The 20,118-nt window shown below is 45.1% G+C and overlaps 1 protein-coding gene across 4 annotated transcripts; it reads right to left on the bottom strand.

The window, feature by feature from the left end:
• Positions 1–10: 10 nt before the first annotated feature.
• On the bottom strand, positions 11–20,069 carry LOC120950575 (rho GTPase-activating protein 68F). 4 transcript variants are annotated; one of them, XM_049607435.1, is made up of 10 exons: positions 19,949–20,049; positions 18,863–19,225; positions 18,354–18,788; positions 7,236–7,400; positions 6,150–6,235; positions 5,918–6,063; positions 3,298–3,460; positions 3,062–3,216; positions 2,784–2,986; positions 11–2,336 (listed from the first exon to the last, which is right to left on the bottom strand). In XM_049607435.1, exons 3-10 carry the CDS (start codon positions 18,409–18,411, stop codon positions 1,819–1,821), a joined length of 1,494 nt encoding a protein of 497 aa, XP_049463392.1. In that variant the 5' UTR covers positions 18,412–18,788; positions 18,863–19,225; positions 19,949–20,049; the 3' UTR covers positions 11–1,818. The 4 variants fall into 4 exon arrangements, with proteins under 4 accessions (XP_049463392.1, XP_049463391.1, XP_040224647.1 ...); XM_049607434.1 differs by having other exon boundaries at positions 18,863–19,228; positions 19,949–20,046; XM_040368713.2 differs by lacking the exon at positions 18,863–19,225 and having other exon boundaries at positions 19,949–20,069.
• Between the last annotated feature and the right edge of the window lie 49 nt (positions 20,070–20,118).

Raw genomic sequence — 20,118 nt, 5'->3', positions numbered from 1 at the left:
AAACACCCCAAACTGGTAACAACAACGACAGGTTGTTTATTACATTTGTAAATTTATTGATTTGTTTGTTTGTTTGTTTGTTTTGTTTGTTTTGAATCTCACACGCAATTTGTGTTGCGTTTGCGTTTTTATCTCAGTAGTCCGAGGATACAGTAGGGAGATAGTATGTAGTGTTGTTGTAGTGGTAGTAGTAGCAGTAGTTTCTTTATATATTTCATGAATTTTGGATGGTTTTTTGATATACTTTTGTGTGTGTGTATGTGTGTTTTGTCGCATAATATGCCCTATCATTGAATAATTGATTTGAGTTTTGAGTTTAATACTTGTATATTCCTTGTTTGGATGTGTTTTTACCGTCTTGCGTCTCGACGTCAAACCCCCTTTTTCTAGTCTTGGTTCAATTGTTTCGTTTTGCTGCTTTGTTTTTCTGCCATTTTTGCTTTTCTCCTTCCTTTGTTTAAAGTTAAATATTAAAATTCACGGGATTAAAACTGTGTTTGGCCTTCTTTTTAGTAGTTTTTCTCGTTTGTTCGTAAATTGTTTGCTAAAATCGGTACAACACTTCTCTCTCTCTCTCTCTCTATTGCTGATTGTTTTACAACACTATGTAGTACTAGAGCTTGGGAGCTGATGCTATTTAGTTTGGGGTTGTGTATTTGTTGTTATCTGTTCCCTTTCTATTTAACTACATGGACACACACACTCTGTTGGCGTTGTACGGACGGGACTGTGTAAAACTATGTATTTTCCACTCCGCAAATGCGGATAGTAGTAGTAGTTTTGTGCTATTTTCTGCTATTTTGTGTTTATAGTTTCCTTGCCTTTCTTTGGTTTTCCCTCTTCGAGGATATGTGCGTGTGTCGCTGGGCGATGAGGCCACGGAGACACGCTTGTGGGGCTGTGTGCACACTATGGTTAACCATTTCCTTTTCACTATTCGTTTTGTATCCTCATCCCGCTACGCATTCGGTTCACCGTTATCCTACTAGAGCTCTGCTTGTTAGAATATATTCTGCTAAAAAATAATAATAATTATAATAAATGATCAACAATTCATAATTCTCTGACTATCTTGCTTCTTGTCTCCTGTACCTGCGCGTCGGCGTGTGCTTCTTGTCCTTTTTCTTTATACACCTTTAAATCCTTTCTCCACACAACACACACACACAACAGAACAGGCTGTTTTAAAAGACTGTCGCTCCCGGTCTCATGCTCGCCGTAACATCAATTCCAACCGAATTCCGATTTACACAATAGCTATCTAACACACGCACGCACTCACTCGCTCCCTCTCTCTCTCTCTCTCTCTCACACACACTCTCTGTTTAAATTTCATATTTAAAATCATCTTACACTTGTAACACTAGAACAAATGGGAAAATAGGGAAAGGAAAGCTTCTAAAAGAAATCCTCACCCTGTGCTCTGGTGCACCATGATGCAACCTTTTAAACCTTTTCCCCCCTCAAATACAACTATACTTATGCAAATACACAATCTCAGGACCTATACACACGCGCACACACACAGTCTCTCATACATTGTTCCCTCCCCGTGTTCAATTCCCTTAAAGCTAACATTTTCTGTTACTAAATCTTATAAGTTTTTTGTTTGCTACGCTGACTGTATGCCGCGCCACTCTACGCTAGGTTAGATTGATTTGCAAGGAAAACATCTTCCCTACATCGAAGAAAAACAGCTCTATGATATACTCCGTCACCTTTATCGCTTTGTGAAATAGTAGAATGTTTACGTTCCAATGTGTGATCCTTCTGCTGCTGGCCACCCCCCTCCAAATCCGGCCCTTAAATCAGTCGCTGTTAATCGTACGCACCGCGATCCTTTTTGTTAATGTCCACAAAGTAGATGTCGTCCTGGTGCTGCAGCACGTAGTCGATGAACGCATTGATTGGGCCGATCTCGTCCAGCGACATCTGCTCCTGCTTCGGCCAGATCAGGTTCGGGCCGAACACGATCGCCAGGTTGGAGGAGGTCATCTTGTTGAAATCTTTGCGCTCCATTATTTTGCCCAAAAACTCGACGATGTACTTGAACAGCTCGTAGTTTTCCTCCGGCAGCCGTTCGCGCAGCAGCTGCTTCACGTTGCGCGAGCGCGTCTCTTCCGTCTTCCACTCACCGAACTGGGTAATGTCTTCGTACAGCTCGTACGTGAGCAGCGGTTCCTCTAGCTCGCGCAGGAACGTTTTCAGCAGCGAGGCGACGACGTGCGTGTCTTCGTTGGAGAGCTGCACCTCGTCGCCGGCGTTGATCTTCGCCCGCAGCTCCTTTATTCGGGCGTAGTTGCCGGACCGCCGGAAAATGCCTTCCGTTTCAACCACTGTTGGGGAGCACAAGAGAGGAGAAATTGATAAATGGTAAGAGAAGCAGAAATGCTTATAACATATAACTACTGGATTTGGATTGTTTCATATCCTTTACAGCTTAAGGTTCGAACGACTTCTATTCGGTCATTCAGCTTTTCTACTAACGAACGCTTCCATATCATACATCCGATACCAAGAACCCGTTTCTTCGACCTATTTTTTTCTCTTTCAAACCGATTGCTTCTTTGCATCTGCAAGATATAAACAAATTCGGATGATTTAATCCATCCAGACGCACACGCTTTCAACGAAATGAATGATGCATCCTCGGATCCTCCTATAAAACCGACAATTAAAGACACTTGTCGCGTCATCTCTCCCGTACGTACACCCCATTACTCATGGGAGAGAGAGTCTGTCGCTTTCTTTGATAAACACCGCTCACACACACACACACTTACCGTCCGGTAGTGACAAATGGTCGACGCACTTTCGCACGATCGGCGGTATACAGTTGAGGCAGGCGCTATTTTCGATGATGAACCGCAGCGACACGCCGAACTGGGCCGACTTGGGCAGGTTCTCGAGTGACCGACTGCTCTTCAGACTAGATTTACTGCCCCGCAGCGTGTACCGGGTGCCGTTGTTAATTTTTTCATCGAATCTGCATCATAGAAGAGAGAGAGAAGAGGGTTGAAGAGACATGTTCCAGCTTCATCCTCACTACCCGAATACATACTCTTTCACTGGATCCGGAACCTTCAGCGTGTTAAGGCCGAGCGATTGCTTCAGCTCGTCCAGACTGCTCGTGTAGATTAGCTTGCTCTTGAACTTTTCGCTGATGATCGGTTTGAAGAAGAACCAAACCATCCTGATGAAGGTGGTCGAATGTACCTGTGGCAGTGCGTGTTATGGGAAGAGGATGATGAGTCGGAACTTCATGATCGTCATTGCCAGGCCACATCATGAACTTACCACGTAAAGTTTCTTCAGATTCTTCTTGAAGCTGCGATCGAGCTCCTTGTAGGAATTCCACAGGAACTGGAGTGCCGGTTTGTTGTTGTCCTTCATGCCCTGGTGGAAGTACGCGATGATGTAGTCATTCTGGACGAATTCTTCCATCGATTTGATGATAAAACTGGAATGGCCGAAACGAGCGGGATGAGTACGGGATTGTGTCACATATCACCACAAAGCACGAGCAACTCACAAAAGGATCTACTTCTCACTGGGTAAACCACTTGCTTGGTACATTTAAAAAAGTCTCTTACTCTTCTATATCACTTTGTAATGCTCTATTATTGAATGTTCAAACGATTCACGATCAACTGTTTGTCCCCAACTGTGAAAAAATAACGGACCCGTGCTAAGAACACGACTTCACGGTAGCGATCGTGCGGTGATACTGTGCTGTCTAACGATCTCAGACAGACGATCGAGGATCGAGAATCACACGCCCGACAACACGGCTAAACAACGAGCGTGGATGTGATTCTTGCACCGCCAGCTGCTGCTCTCGGTGGGAGAGAAGAGAAAAGAGCCAACGGACAGGCGAGAAAGAAAGAAAATCAAACCAACAGAACCAAAGTCAAGTGCCGCACGCCGTGGGTGAGAAGCAAACTTCGCCCGCGTTGGAAAAGGGATGGCTGTTTGTTGCTGTTGCAACTCGTGCAACGCAAAACGGGGGTAGTACACAACGCGACGATGAGGTACAATGTCTTTCGCGCGAAAAAAAAACCCCAACCCAACCCCTTTCCCGATGGTCTAACGGGGCCGGCAGCAGACGTCATAAGCGTCCTCCCCGAGAGGAAAGAAACACATCATGTACCGATGGCGTAACAAGCAGATCACACTTTCTCTCTCCTTCTCTCGCTTGTTTTAGAATGTTGTGTACAGGGGGTGGTTCTTTTTTGGGTAAATGTAAACAAGCTGGTACCGGTCATACAGAAGGGAAAAGGGCTCCGCTTCGACACGTCGTGTTTGACCCTCGGGAAAGTGTAGAGAAATATGAGTCGCTAGGGCAGGTAGGCGCGCCGAACGGTCGCCGTTTGAGTTAATGTTGCTAATTGATCGGTTCTGCCTCGGTAACGCACTAACGTGTAGTAATGTGCCCTTTTCTTTGATAGTTATTTTTTCTTTGCCTTTGGGAAGGTTTCGTACGTCACCTCATCCGGCAACGTACGGGAGGAGATTGTTCTAAGTTTACAGTTGTCTTACAACACCAACCAGAGGCAAGGCAGCGCGCGCGCGCCCCCGAGGTGAGGGATTTTATTTTCGTCCCTAATGGTGGCCTCGTTAATTCCCCCCCCCCTCTTTCTTCCCCCTTTTTCCGTTTCGGTGATCGGTGTGTTTATCTTTACGCGCTTTCCAGACGACTAGCGGAATAGCGATCGTTAACAAGTGACATTAAAAAAAGGGAAGGTTTTGAATCGCTTTTCCGAAGCGTTGTCGAACTGTGCCTCACCAGGAGATACATCCACGCTCACCGACACACTTCATTTTGCACGGGGTTTGGAGTGAATTTTCTCGAGTTCTTTTCCCGGAACGGAACCCGCGGGGAAAAAGAAAAGTGTGTGTGTGTGTGTGTGTGTGTGTGTGTGTGTGTGTGCGCAATATATTATTTCTCGCGCCGGTCGCTTTCCTTTTTGCTGAGCGCGTCCCATAGATTTTCTTTGAATTTTGAAAAAAGAGGGAGGAAAACTAGTCACTTTCCCGAGAAGACGGCGGGTCGCGTACGGAGAATTCGCGCAGCAAACGCAGATGGTAAATGAGCCGGAAAATCATTCTTACTTCTTCACTGCGGATAGAAATTTGGGTCAGGGAGACGTTGAGAGAGAGAAAGTGTTACTTTTTTGCCACTTTCGGTTGAATTTTGTCTTTTGCACTGGTTCTAGGTCGCATTGGGAACGGGGGTTTTCCCGAGAAGTGATAGAAAAAGGTAATATTTCTTGTAGAAGAGCTACCAATTGCAGTAAATAAACAGAATACAGACACTGCTTGAAAGGCATTTGGCAAGCATGTGTCGTTGAACGAACATCCTAATAACAATACATTGATTGGACGTTCAGGCAGCGCAGGAAATTCCCATTAAACATCAAACCATCTGAGTTTGCCTCTTCCTAGCTTCTGCCATTCTCGCTCGTCTGCCTTCGGACGCTTCTTGTTGTTTATATTTAACGCGATGACACGCGTGGGGCTTTCTAGTGTGCCTTCATTACATCATTCGTCACGGACATTGTCCTTGTTCCCTGACTTCTCCCATTCTCGCTCCTTTCGACGCTTCTTGTTGTTTATAGTTAACCCGATGACACTTGCGGCACTTTCTTTTGCGCTTTCATTACATCATCCTGCATGGTTTTGCTTCAAACGCACCGTATTTCCCGCACACATGATTGATGCAAATGAACCAAAAGTGCAATCAACAACAGGGGAATTTACACAGAAACTCCACCGATTGTCCGATTGAGTCACCCACACTCCCCCTCAACTTAAGATAACATATGGTGCGCGCCTCATGGTGTCGCGTTTACAATGTCTCTTCCCAGGCGCTCGCAGCCAATTAGAGATCGAACACCCAGAGCACACTGATACTCACTCAATAAAAATATTCGAGTTCAGGTCTTTCCGCTCCGGCAGCCGGCAGGCGTAGATGGCAATGATCGGCTGGCCCTGCTTGTCCGTGCCGATGAATTCGATGAATTTTCGTCGCTTAAAGTCCTTCCGGATGGCATTTTCGTCGTGCTGAAAAAAGAACAGAGAACAGTTTAAGGTTAGTTCGCAGTAAATTGGTAAAACAAAAGGTTCTTCTCTCGCGCACACACACTTACCCCAACCATCGTTAACTGCTCCTCGTAGTTGTCCGCCTCGAGCGTAGTTTTGATGATTTCGTCCTCCGAGGGGATTTCAAATTCGGCTGTAGAAAAAAAATGGAAATTGCGTTTAGAAAATTAGTTACTGCAGACGGCCACACTCCATCAACGGTGCGATATGACACGGCACTGCGATGATGATGATGGTGCCAGAGCGTTGACATCATCACCCTTTTACACCTCTTCCCTTCCAGTCGATTGAGAGCTCGCGTGTGTCCCCGTTATCGATAACGGGTGTGTGTGTGCTCTATGCCTAAAGTGTGTATTGAGGGGAAAGACTCACGATATCAGAGGCAGTGAAGGCAACGGGGCAAAAGATAACGACTACAGGGTGAAGTATACAGGGTTTTCCAGGAGTTTTAATAGCTGTGGGACACTTTATTGATTCTTGCTTACGTGAAATGAACTAAATGCAATGGGAATTGGACTCTATAGCAACCTTGCTGAATTCGCAATAGGAATTCAATTGGATTCTGACCAAAAAGAGTGCCATAGAGTCCAATTATCAACATATCAAGTTCAATTCCCATAAGAAAGAATCAAGGAAGTTTCCCACAACTTTGAAAACCCCTGGAAAACCCTGTAAGTTGCACACGGGGGTTCCATTTAATATCAGACAGAGCACAAAAAGCCCAACCAATTAAATAATTTGTCTAATTTAAATCATCGCACAAAACAAGGTTATCTTTTTCCCTAAAAAGCAATTCACCATACTGGAACACAAGTGTCCTGGAGCTGGAGTGCAAAGTGCAGCTTGCAGCTTGCACGTGAAAGCCGTCAGAGCATGCCATGATTTGCCATTTGGCCCGTTGCCAACGGGGTGAATTATTTAGCATAAACCACTCTTCTCCGTAGTCTCCGGTAGGGTGCGATTCTGCGTGTCCCATTCAACTCCCGAAAAATCAACAGGTTTGTGCAGTGCAGAGCCCGCTTTTTCTGACCGATTTATACGGTGCATAACCACCAACGCCATTAAGCTGTCAAAGCTGTCCTCCCCATACGGTTGGGACCGTTGCCAATGCGTGTTGGGCGACACAAACGTACCGGAATAGTTGATATCATCAAACACGGTGGTGGTGCCCGGTTCGGGCGACGGGTGGGTCAGCTCGGTGTCATCAAACTCCAGGTTCGGTTCGTAGTCGTGCCAGTCGGACAGGCTGGGATGTGGATCTTCCGTCGAGTCGATCATGGGAGGATTCAATGGTGCACCTGGCAAACACACAGCGAGAGAAAAGAAAAGAAAAACAGTTCGTTAGTGAACGCTTATACAATCACAATCGATCAGAATGGGTTTCTATGGTAACCTAAGGCCGCCTCTTTTTTCCGATCGTAAAGCCCTGCGAAGGTGTTGGAATGTGTTGGCCACGTCGTTGGTGGCCATAAAGCGTCGGTGTGTGCAGGTCACACCGGTCTAATGTTTGTGGGTGGCCAACCCCGTACGATTTATGTAAAGATGTAAAACGAAATGCTTACGGAGCGAAGGGCAAACGCTGCCTTTAAGACTGCAACTGGTGTAGATTTATATGTATGTTTGTTGTTTCACTGGTTTATTTCGTGCTCCGCTCCCCTATTCACGCTCTTCCATTTCAACAGTCGGCGCAAAAGAGTCTGACGATCATGGAGTGGTGAAAGGTAATAATCGGGAAGTGTTTGTGCTGCACAATTAGACCTCCAATGGGTTTGATTTATGTTACGGGTAGAGAGAGCGCAAGTGCTTTCCACTGCTCTTTTTACAGCCGAAAGCCTACATTAAATCATGAGAACGTCAACAGTCATCATGCCGGACAATCGAGCTTGCAAGGTGTTTATTGCGAGGAGAGATAGGACAGAGTAGACCGAAAACTATGGTAGAACGTTGAAAAAGCAAAAATACCAAATCGAGCATACTAATTCAATAATAATACCTATAAATAGTGCAACTAAGACATCACATTAACGGGAAGGTGTTATTGGATTTGCAGGAAGTACCTGCGGAAACAGGCGCGGGCTAAGTAAATTAGCCTCGGGATCAAATTTCAAACGTCCTTTAAAACTGTACTAGGTTTGGTAGCCACCACCACAGATCAATAAGGAGCTATTAATAGAAAGCTTTTAGTAGCAATTTTAGGTGTCAAATTCGTCCCCAGCAACTTTTACATCTTAGTCGTGTAAATTGTGTCCTTTAAAAAGTTGTCTCCTGAGTGTAGCACACTCTTTCCTGCAGTATTAGTCATCCTAACGTTGGAACATAATTACGTTCGGAGTTAATTAACAACCGCTCACTGGCTAAGTGTTTCCAATCAAATGTGATAATCTACACCACCCCGGGCTTTGCTGCTCTCCGTTATCGACCACCCGTCGAACACCCGTCGAATGGTGGTTGTGACCTACATTACATCGCCTTTTTTATCTTAAGTGTCCTTGCCGGTGACCCGCGCCTTCTGGCACGAACACAAGAAGCCATGGAAAACATTATCACGCAGTGGTTCGGCTGTTCCATGCAATTACTACTACCACCCGCAGACAGTGTGCGTTTCCGGCAGCCACCCTCTCTGTCGTCCTTTATCGTTTTTATCAGCACGAGGCAAAGCAAACGAAAGCAGAAATAAAGCTACTAATTTATCAAGAAGTTAGCTAATCCAATGAAAATGAAGCTATAGAATCATGTAAGGGAACAACCAGTACAAAGTCCGTTCGACAAGTTCCTACCTACTTTCAAGGCGCATCCGCGTGGGCCCACTTAATAGAAACATCGTGTAAAACACGCCAGCCCACCCTCTCACTGCACTGGATTAACGGGCGTGTATGGAACCGAAGGCTAGGCAAGGCCGTCGTGTGGGTTACACACGATCCAGAAGGGAAAGTGCATCATCGCGTGGTTTAATGCACGCGCGGGGTTGGGTTGCGCGCTTTCTGGTCGGTTCGGTTTTTGGGCCCGATACGCCTTCTTCTTTGCCCACGTGCATTATCGCCCATCGCGCAATTGGCCGTGGCCGGGGTTTTGTGCCCAGGGCGGGACAGGCTACACCATTAGCTACCATTTGTTACACATGTGTGTTTCTGCCTTTGTGTGTGTATATGTGGTGGTTGGAAGAAGTTTTGGGTGTTTCGGGCTGCGAGAGGAACGTTGCGTAATTGTTCGTTGCAAAACAACTGACATCAGAAAGGGTAGGGCGGAACAAACCCTGTTCGGTTGCTTTAAAGTGGGTTAAACAAAGAAAGAATGTTATTTTGGAACCATTTAACTTTCTATTGTATAATGATCTTATCAGTAAGAGTAAGATGAAACAGCAAGAATTTTAACGCCTGCTAAGAGAAAACAGTTGTTTAGTGTCATGGTAAGGGCCTAAGCCTGCTGCATCAAACGTCTCGTGTTCGAACCCAATATCAATCCGATTAACTTCTGGAGCTGTTTTCTCTTTGTTGCAAAAGAAAAGAATCTTTACAACATTGTATGGACGAGAGAGGCATGTCTGAAACAAGGAGGGAGAAGATCGCGCCTCCTTCTCTTCATATACATCAAAACAAAGACCATAACAAAAATGCGCGCGATTACAATTACTTAACCCACTCTGAAAGGGGAAGGCGGCGGCGCAACCATGACGACGGCGCGCGCGGCGCACGTTAATTATGCCTCCCAAGCCGTATGGTGGTGTGTTGCTCTATATATCTTTAGCCCCCAAGCCTGTTTTGGTGTTTGTCTGTGCCACTGTGTCTCTTGTATATTCGCACTCGGTTGTGAAGCAATGCGGAAATAAGGCCTTGTTGTGGTGGGCATGCAGAAAATGCACTTAGTTTTTTTTGTGTGTGATCACTGCTCCAAGCCTACACTACAGCCGTTTATAACGCCAAGCCATCACCTTTACCGAGTGTGTACCAGCAGCTCAGAGGGAGTAGGCAGGCAAGCAGACACCACACCACATAAGAGATTCTGAGCAGCGCGCGCCCCGAAAGCAACGATGACACCACACTAATGCGTTGTTTCGTGCGGCGCGCCTGCATGCGGTGTAATGTTTGTTATGGCGCTGTATTGTGTCAGCGTGTAGTGTAACATGTAAACAACAGACACACGCACACACATGCAAGGAGGGGGAGTCGTACACCCTCCACATGTGTTGCATATGTGAGTGATTTAATTCTAGCCAGCGTCAGCACAAACAACAACCTGTTTGGGTTCCCCCCCTTGTTGCTTCCACCCTCAAAGTATGGAAAAATACTTCCTTTTCCTACTGGCTGGCTGGACAGACACAACGGTTGGGTTTCGGAATGTGCCACAGCCCTTCGTCGGCTGTGGTGGTCGACCTTCGTACGACCTGCCTGCCTGCTGCTTGTCGGTGGGAAAGTGTGTGTGTCGAGTAAACAAAAATGTGCATTCCTTCATCCACCCCAGCGATGATGACCCGCGCTTTGGGTCAGAAGTTAAATGCCAATGTCACGTCATTTTCACATCAGCGAAGGGCAAACCATCACCACCAGTACCGCCACTACTACCGGCATCAATCACTTATCAAGTGTCTTTTCAAGAGTAAACCTTGGCGTGACACTTCATCAGCAGCAGCATCATCATCCTCATCCAACATCATATCTTGAACGTCTATCACAACCGAAAACGCACTTGAACCTGAAAGCGATGGGCTCAAGTGAATCTTCGCCACCACTATTATTTAACGGGAGCCCCTGGAGCTCACACTTTCGGTGGATCTTTTCGAGTACTTTCTCTCTTGACATTTCAGCTCCGTGTTCCATTAGCTGCGCTCAAGACAGATGTTTGATGAGCCCCAAGGAAAGGGTCTGCTTTTTCTCAAACACATTCTACTGTTTAATGTCGCCATGTGGCATGAGAACTAGCGAACACTGCCAATTGACAAACATTGACTATAAACTGTGTGGTGTGAAATGGTGCCACAGAATGGTTATTGGGGAGGGCAATTTTGTTTTTGGGCTCTGCTTTTGCCATCTGACATAATTAAAATGAGATTCAAGTCAAATCTGAAGTTAGGAGAGGAGCTCTAAAACAGATGCATCAAATATTGACGGCAACCAAAGGTTCAAACTATCAACTTCTTGTATTAAAGGGTTCTTCATTCGTTCATTCGACGACCCTCTCGTGAAACTCTTTACCGCTCCCTAAAGGATTCCCCGGGACCGGACAAATCCCTAACCCAATCCGGTTAATGGAGTGGACACACATTGATTCGTTGTCAAAAGTTAGTGCACAGGAAGCACAAAGTTATTGCACGCAATCGAAGAAGAAGCAAAGTGATTAAATTATTTATTTATTTTTGCCAACCTAATAACGTTTCCTGTGCACCCCAAAAATAGCTTCTTTTTTTTTTGTGGCAGACATAGAACGATGACATACACACAAAAAATCGCGCGCAAACTCCCATAATTCACACCGGCAACAACAGACACGTGTTGCAGGAGATGGTGTTCGTCTTCCTCAGAACTCATGTTCCACATGTGGACGAAGGAGGGAGCAAAAAAGGTAAACATTTGTCTTGTTGGAAGCAGGGGTGTCGTTCCTGCCATTTGGTGATGTAAATAGCCAAGCAAAAAGCAGCACATTTTCAATCACCCCTTCAGGAAAAAATTAGGGGATTAGATTTTTGTGCGAAATCCCTCAGTCGCAATCTTCGCCGGAATCGTGAGCCAGCAGCGCACAAGAGGGTAATCGTTTATTTGGTAATCGTTTTCAGTTCCCCCCCCTAGGGAGTGATAGGAAGAGCTGGCAGGAGAGTTAAATCAATTTCTAAATGACATTTGTAGGATGTTTCAGAGCAGAGAGTGAGAGTAGAAAAAATAGGGAACAAGTTTGTGTAACTTTAACTTCCTCTTCACTACACTAAAACAGCCTTTATATAGAGCATGAGCGTGATACTATCGTATTTGAAGATGACTTGAGTGAGTTGACTGCCAGCCAGCATCATACAGCGTTTGCAATCATTTTAATGATGCTAATCACTATCATAATGTTGACGAATGGACACGGGTAAGATGGCCGTACAAAGTGTTACTATCGCAGTGTTACAATCTTTTAGGAAGGAAATGGGATTAGGTTGGGCGTGTGTTGGCTGTGTCATCTTGAAATAATACAGCATTATTTCCATTTTCCATTTTTCCAGCAAACGCACCTTTCTTTCGCCAACCCTTCTTCCGGTCAATATTAGTTCACTTGTGCGCGTCTATTCTTCGCCCAGGGACGTGTCTCTCCGCTTCTACTGTGCTTTGTGCGAGAGAGAATCAGTGCAAACGAAAGCAAACGCAGCAAATCGTCATCATGTAAGCATTCATTTCCGCCAGTAAGCACTTTCATGATTCAATGATCACGGGGGGGGGGGGGGGGGCATCATTTGTGGCGTGGCATCTTCCCTTTTAGCCCTTTCACTCCCTTCGCGGTCGCTTCACTCCATCTCCAAGGAGGGGTGTGCATATGGATCATCTCCCTTTCTTTGTGTGGCAAACGTCCGGTTTCCACTGATTTGGCGTTTGGTGTGAAATAATAAGGTTCGGAAATCCACCGGATGGTAGTACCTATGTGGCTGGACAGATGCAGCACAGATGATTGATTTTAGGTGATGAAGAAATTAAAAACTCGTCCATATTTATGTGCCTTTTTTGCAGGAAGTGGTGGTTCTAGCTTCGGTTCGTTAATTTCTAGCTTAAAGTAATTAAACCTTTGAAGAGCTTATTTCCTACACATAAAAATCTACTTCATCATCTGTACCTTTGCTACTAAAAAACGGCTCAACATATGAATACAACATGTGAAGCATAAAAACATTAAAAATTCTACCAGATTAACGCTCATTCGGAATTCACGACAACTGTTTCTTACTGTGCTGTGATGTTGCTGTCTCTCCCTTTGTACCCCTTTTCTGGCTAAAATAACTTCCTTCTTAATGGCATAACTTACAGTCAAGAGAGAAAAAAGGGGTGTAAAAGAATCTACCAGCTGTCCGCCAGTCAGCTCTTGTCGACGGATTGACACGTTCGCATCAAGCGAAAACTCCAGTAGCGCACCCGGTTCTGGTGGAATAAATCCAACGTCACATGTCCGACACTAAAACTGCGCGGTTGAATATTTATGAAGGCTAAATACTTTGCGGAATTGTTGCACAAAGAATAGCTTAATCAGCAAAGCTTCCGAATTCGTTTGTTGAATTCGTCTCGAACGAGCAACATTTCTTACAATTTCATTAAAAACACACACAGCCACACTTAATTTGCACAAACACCTTGTGCCCAATTAAAATCCTACAAAACTTGTGCCTTCGCAAAAGCTGTCACTTACTTTACAGAGCATCCTTCCCATTTGTCGGTGCCATTCCAACAATTTCGAGTTTTAACATTTTATCGATCTTTCCAACTATTCGCTGCTAACACGACGACACACACACTTTACCTTCAACGCATCGACAAGCTTGCCACCCGGGTGGTGATGGTATTTTAACCCGTTTTTTTATCAAACAAAAAACCGGCACGAAAAATGCCCGAACTTTCCAGTAACAACACTTGCGGCTTTCGGTGTCCCGCATGTGGGATAGAGCCTGAATGGTGGTGAGGCCAAGGTTAACCAAAATTGTGTACGATTAACATATGACCTTCTGGGTGAGAGGGAAGGAGGAGAAGGCACCCGTAGGCATGGTGCTAGTCGAGGAAAGTGAGAGAATGTGTTAATGGTGGTGGTGCGTTAATAACCTTGGGCATTTCACTTTTACTCTTATTTTTGTGAAGGGATATTAAAACCTCCCCCTCCAGGTAAGACTTGGTGTTTGTTAGTTTTTGAATGGGCAAATTTTGAGTCACATTGTGTAATGCAATGAGATGTATGTAAATACCTCACTCACTTCTAACGCTACTAAGCGTGTGAGCAACCGTGGCTACATAGTGAGCGTCCTGGCGCAGTGTGCAAAAAGGCGTCTGTTCAAATCCCACTTAAAGTAGATCCAGAATCCCTTTTCGTGTCAAAATATTACCTTATTTCTAACCAATTTTAATTAAACACATGTAACCCATTACAAATTGTGTCTCACCCACATACTTAACACACCCACATCACTGTAACAACAGGTTGAAAATTTGCATTTTATGGGCCTCTTGCGCGCGACATTACACGTTGCAACGGAAGGAAGCAGCCGCGCTTCACGTTACCGTGCCCGTGCGTATATGTGTCACGCATTTTTTCCCTACCTTTATTCCCATATCGGAACCATTTCCGTCCTCTTTTATCACTCCACTCTAACGCAAAAAGAATAAAAAAATCTCCAAGACAGCGAAAAGAAATTTGCACCGCGTTCCACCTCGCTAGAGCTGTGTGGAGAAGCTCCTCACACATTGTGGGCTGTGACAGACAGTGTGGTGTTTCTTCAGCAGCGTTTGATTCGCTTTTTTAACTGCACACAACCATAATAGAGAGGGTAGGGCAAACAAAAAACCCCAAGCCCAACCAAGCAACGGTAATCATCAACCAGCACACCAAAACCACGACAACAGTAGTCCCGTAGGAAGGTGTCTTTTAGCTGTTTGCTGTTGGAATTCGGTGAACGGCAGGAAATAACGAGTGTGTTATTTTTTGCTTTTCTGTTGCTGTTTTTTTTTACCTTCTGTTTACCGGTTTTGGAGTTCGAATGGCAAATTAGTCTTCGTGTCGGATACGTGTGTGAGTGTGCGTTAGATGATACGCATGTAAGAAAAGCATTGATAGAGCTAAACCCACTTTCAAATGAGAGGAAAAAAACAGAGTCAACGAGAGAGAGACATGTTTTATTCAACTGTGCGCGTTTAATTTCCACAAGAAAATTCCCTCCTATCGTAATTGCTTATCTGTCTTGAGTGTGCCCGCCGCTTTTTGTACCGCATTTCTGCATTTCTGCAGCACAACGCAACTGCAACTGCAAAGCGGATGCTCTTCTTTGCGCGTTCGTTCACACGCGATCATGAGCTTCCGTGATGATAAGAAAGAAATCAACGGGAGGGCAAAGAAAGGAAGGCCGTAAAACACCTTTCCACCAGAGGGGGTATAGATAGTAGTTCCGGTTCAACCTTAACCCCTGGCTGGTTTAACTCAAATGCTTTTCCTTCGACAGCATCGCCCGGGCCGCTTGGGCACAACAAAACAATGACAGCATTTTGTTGCTGAACGTCACACATTAAATTACACATTTGATGCCCTTCTTTTTGGAAGGGGCTTAACAGTTAAAATGCTCAATTTGAATGCTACCTTTTTATAGAAGGGAGTTCCCTTAAAAATGAATTCCACTGCGCTAAACAAGAGGCGAGCACAAACTCCCCACTGGGAAGGGTTGTATAAATTTTACTAAATTAAATTAAACCTTCACTATTCGACACACGAAAGCCGGTACACCGGCCCAAGGGGTTGTTGGTGTGTCGATTTAACTTCCTGTGACTAATGCGAACGTGTGCGGGCTCTCTCTGACTCATCAACACACGCGGCTGTTGTCCCACGCGTCCGTTCGCGTTCGCAGGCCAGTCGTAGGTGAAGGTGAAGAATTCTTTGCTGCCGCGAAGTGACTAATGATTGCAATGACATTAGCGAGCGGATAACAATGGGAAGCGAGAGTCCAAATTTCTATAAGATCAATGTTAATTAACGATTTTGTATCGAAACAGGCTTTTTATTGAGCAACAAACTCTCTCTCATTAGTAAAAAGGAGTTATTTTCGTGCAAAAAACACAAACCTGTTATAATTAAAACATACCAGTAATCATTCCTTTTTTTTTGCTTTTTTCCACCTCCAATACAAAGATAGATCAATAAAAATTGAACGAATGAAGAGTCAAACAAAGCAAAAGAAAATTGAAGCGAAACGTTAAGCAAAATCGTCACGGGAACTTAATCTTTTACCCGGTCGAACAAAACTCTCTTCGCAACGCAGACCAGCACCCACTACCGATCTGTTGGGATTTTTTTGTTGTTATTTTCTTCCTTAGGAGTACAGCTAGTCCCTCCCCCGCACATTGTACTCGTGTCAGGTGCATCCGAAGCTACCGAACTACCGTTCGCTTCTCCAGTGGCGCAATAAAGCACCATCGCGCGCGTCTCGTTTCAATTAAGGTTGCGAACCTTATCTATTAGCCGATTTCACCTTCACCTCATTGCGGTTAGGGGTTTGCCCGTGCGATGGGTAGAGGGAGAGGATAGAAAAGCGTCCCAACAGGGAACAAAACAATGCTCGCTCACGGGGTGCAAACGGGTCCAAAGCTAAGCCCCACAAACTACTCCAGCGGAACGCTTTCTTCTGGTTTGGCTTTGAACTGGGAAAACTTTACAGCAGCGCTCTTCATTTGGCATCGGTCATAAAGCTCGGGTAGCACACGGTAGAAGCGTGGCCCGGTAAGCCGGTAACGTGATCGAGGGGGTTGGGATGGAAAATCGGTGTGTAACCCTTACCGCGAGGGAGAGAGAGTTCGCGAGCGCGTAACGATCGTGAAGATCACAAAGGCACTCTAATCTAAGCGAGCGTGGAAGCGATTTCAAGATAGATTGGGGATGTTTGCCACATGTTAAGCGCGCATTATAAAGCGGAGTTGCAAATTAAAAGGATGTGTAAGCGATTTGCATGTAAACAGCCGTTTGTGTGAGTTTGCAATGCGGGTCAAATAAACCCATTTTCAATTCATTGTGTGCTCGGAAAAAAGACTTAAAAATGAACGACTTTCAGCACTTTTGTTTATCTTAAATTGTGGCTTTTTTGAGGCAACAACACACATACAAACAACGCCGCAATGCGCTGCTCGGTATGAATTATAAATGCTGTTAAGAAATTAGCCTAAATCTAAAGCAAACCACAGCGACATAAGGCAACGATGGGGACACGTGGGACACTTGCCAAGGATTAGGAGCAAAGGACAACAGCCACACACACACAGCCAAATGGGTATGGCACAGTGAACGTGATGCTGATGTTTTCTGTTGCACAAAATCTCCGGCAATTTTGAGGTGAGATGTACAACAAATCGGCTTTTTTGGCTCGAAAATGTTTTGCTCGGGCTTCTTATCGGGCGCTTTAAGCAGTGCCAATAATTAGCTTAATTTTAATCTAGATATTGTTTTCTTGTTTCGTAGAATGGAAGCTAAGGCGCATTTAGAATCTTTTCCTTCATTCCAACTCCTTGAAAGACAAAGACCTTGTATCAGTAGAACTTTTAGGCTTTTATCGTTGATGGAATCAGATGATGACTTCACACTTGTTTGCTCCATTTACCCTAAAATTTTAAAATGTATTTATGCTTCATTAACTCATGCAGTCCTAATGAAGAGTTAGGATAGCTGAAAGTAACACTGAACTGAACTGAATTAGTTACAAAAGAAAAGACAAATTTGTTCTGTAATTCATTAAAACGGCTTATTAAAACCGCATTTTTTTGGGTCTGCGTCAGGAAAATGTACAATAACTGTAGAACAGAGCCATTTTAAATTAAACAAAAAGTATTGATAGTGTAAATAAAATATAAAAATCTTCAATCTAAACTTTCATTAATCTATTCCCTTGCCATGAAAATTACAAGCCACAGCGATCGAGACATGATCGTGTGCGCAAGGCGGGCGGGCTAAACCATCCCACTTGTTTACACAATTGACACTCTAACGATTAGCCAACGTGTTGCCTCAAACACACATATGCAACGACACCTCGGCGCATGACAAGAGCATCATCATCCTCATCCGCAACTGCTTCGTCATCTGTGCCGCGTGTTAAAAATTCTCTCGAGAAGCGAACAAAACGGTAGGACATACGTCATCAAGGCATCTCAAGGGATGGGGGAGGTAGGTTCCGATCGTTATAACACATGTATGAGATCATGTGTGTGAGAGTTTGTGTGTATGCAAATGAGAAAGAAACTGATCACGGGAGCTTGCGCTGTTGAAACTTTGTTTACATTCGCCACGATCGTTTGCCAATATCTGTGGTGTCCAAGCAGTGTGAATATGTGAAAGGAAATCATACAACACAACCGGCCGCCCGTACACGTTGGAATGTCTATCACCACTTTCTAGTACTTGTGTGTGTGTGTTGGTGGAGCATCAGAAACCATAACATCATGCTGATGATCATCATCATCCACCCGATCGTCGCATATATTCTGTTCGTGAATTCAAGGCATCGTGTGATCGTGTGTCAATCCGGTTTGGGGAAAAGGTTGATATATTCAACTCACCTGGCAGCTTGATCGGTAGGCCAGCGTTGCCCTTTTGATCGACGATCGTTGTGTCCATGGTGGGAGGCTTGGTGTCCCTTTTTCGTTGTTCAGTGTCAAACTTTTCGGATTCGGCTGCTTGCTCGGCTTTACTCCAGCTGATGCTGCTGCTGCTACTGCTGCAAGTTGATAAGAACGTGTCCTATCAATTGCACACACTAAACGGGAGAGTACAGTCGTCGGGAGCCACTCTTTGATTCATTCGGCGATCGTGATGATGGGTGTAGGGGCAGGAGGGGGGAGAAACCAAGCACTGCACAGTTAAGCCCTTTGCAACATATTACGCCGTACACTTGGGCACACACACACGCACGCACACTTTAAAAGACTCTTTTTCTGCGTTCAGCAACGATCGTGCATTGTGATAACACTTCACATCCTTGTTTTGATTTCGAGCTGCAACGGGAAGCAAACAAAAGATCAACAAAGGGAAACAAATTACGCTTGCAGGTAAATGCAAACAGACATACAGACACACTACCGAACAACAATGCTGTGCTCTTCTGTCGTGATTCGCGGGAAAATATTTAGATTAAAGCTCATCTTTTTCTCGCTCTTTAAACTCTCCCTCACACAAACACACACACACTTAGTGTAGCGTTGCATTCACACCGTCGCCGTCAGCTGGCTGGCAGGGGTCTGCCCTTTTTTGGTTAAAGAGCACACACCGAAATCTGCACATGCACTTTTAAAGCGAAAACACACGTACATGGAGCACACACACACACAAACACACGCACGGTGAGAGATAAAGGCACGGACACGAAGGTCGTCAGGTTTGTCGAAGACGGCGAAGAAGGCGAACAGACTGGACTTTGGTTGGATTAAAAAGGCTGCTGGGAGCGGGGTGTGCGACACGAACATGAAGGACGATTATTATGAAATATTGTGCCGAAAAAGTTAAAGATTTTAAAAACGGAAAATGAATTGTTCGCTCTCTTCTCTTGCTTACTACTCAGCGGGAGGTTAAAACCCGCCCCGCAGGATCAATGTCCTTCTGAGGCATGCTCGTGAGAAGGTGCGATAAATCAGCGCGATGCGAGCGATTGAAGGGTGGATCCTAGCAACCATAGAGAAAGGACACGATAGCAAGAATCTAGCGAGCACTTAATTACAATGTAAAGAATGTCTTCTTATCGTCCACGAACGTGCACGCGGATTGTTGATATCACGAGCGGGCGGCTGAGAAAACGCCCCAAACGCACACGGAGAGGAAGGAGAACGCGCTTTTCTTCAAATTCCATGTTTCCTCTTCAAACCGAGCGCTTCTTGATCCGGATGACGCGTTATCTTAATTGCGTGATAATCACATATTGTGCGTGCACGAACGTATTCTTTGGTCCGTACTTTTCCCCCTCACTCGCGCGTTCTGTCCCTTGTGTATTTCGCTCTTTTCGCTCCTGGGGGTGGTGGGTTAGATGGGGTGTTAATAGCGGTCAAACGCCGTTGAAAGGGCGATGAGTGTATAGGGAACCTACACAATTGTTCTATTGTTCACAATTTTGTACTTCACGTAGAATGTCCACTTGAAATTGGGATGCACTTTTCTCACTTACTGCACTGAAAATGGGCGGACGAGAGCGAAGACGACGACGGCGACGACGGTTCACTTTTTGCCAGAGATTCTTTATGTGTGTGAATCAACCAAACAAACCCTGGAACGCGACAAGCGAGCGAACGAAGGGTGTCTGTTGAGGAGGTAAGTACACCACTCAACTGTCAGAAG

Source organism: Anopheles coluzzii, chromosome 2 (genome assembly GCF_943734685.1).
Source record: "Anopheles coluzzii chromosome 2, AcolN3, whole genome shotgun sequence".
Lineage (NCBI taxonomy): Eukaryota > Metazoa > Arthropoda > Insecta > Diptera > Culicidae > Anopheles > Anopheles coluzzii.
The sequence above is the reverse complement of the archived record's forward strand: the minus strand, read 5'-3'. Positions and strand labels throughout refer to the sequence as shown.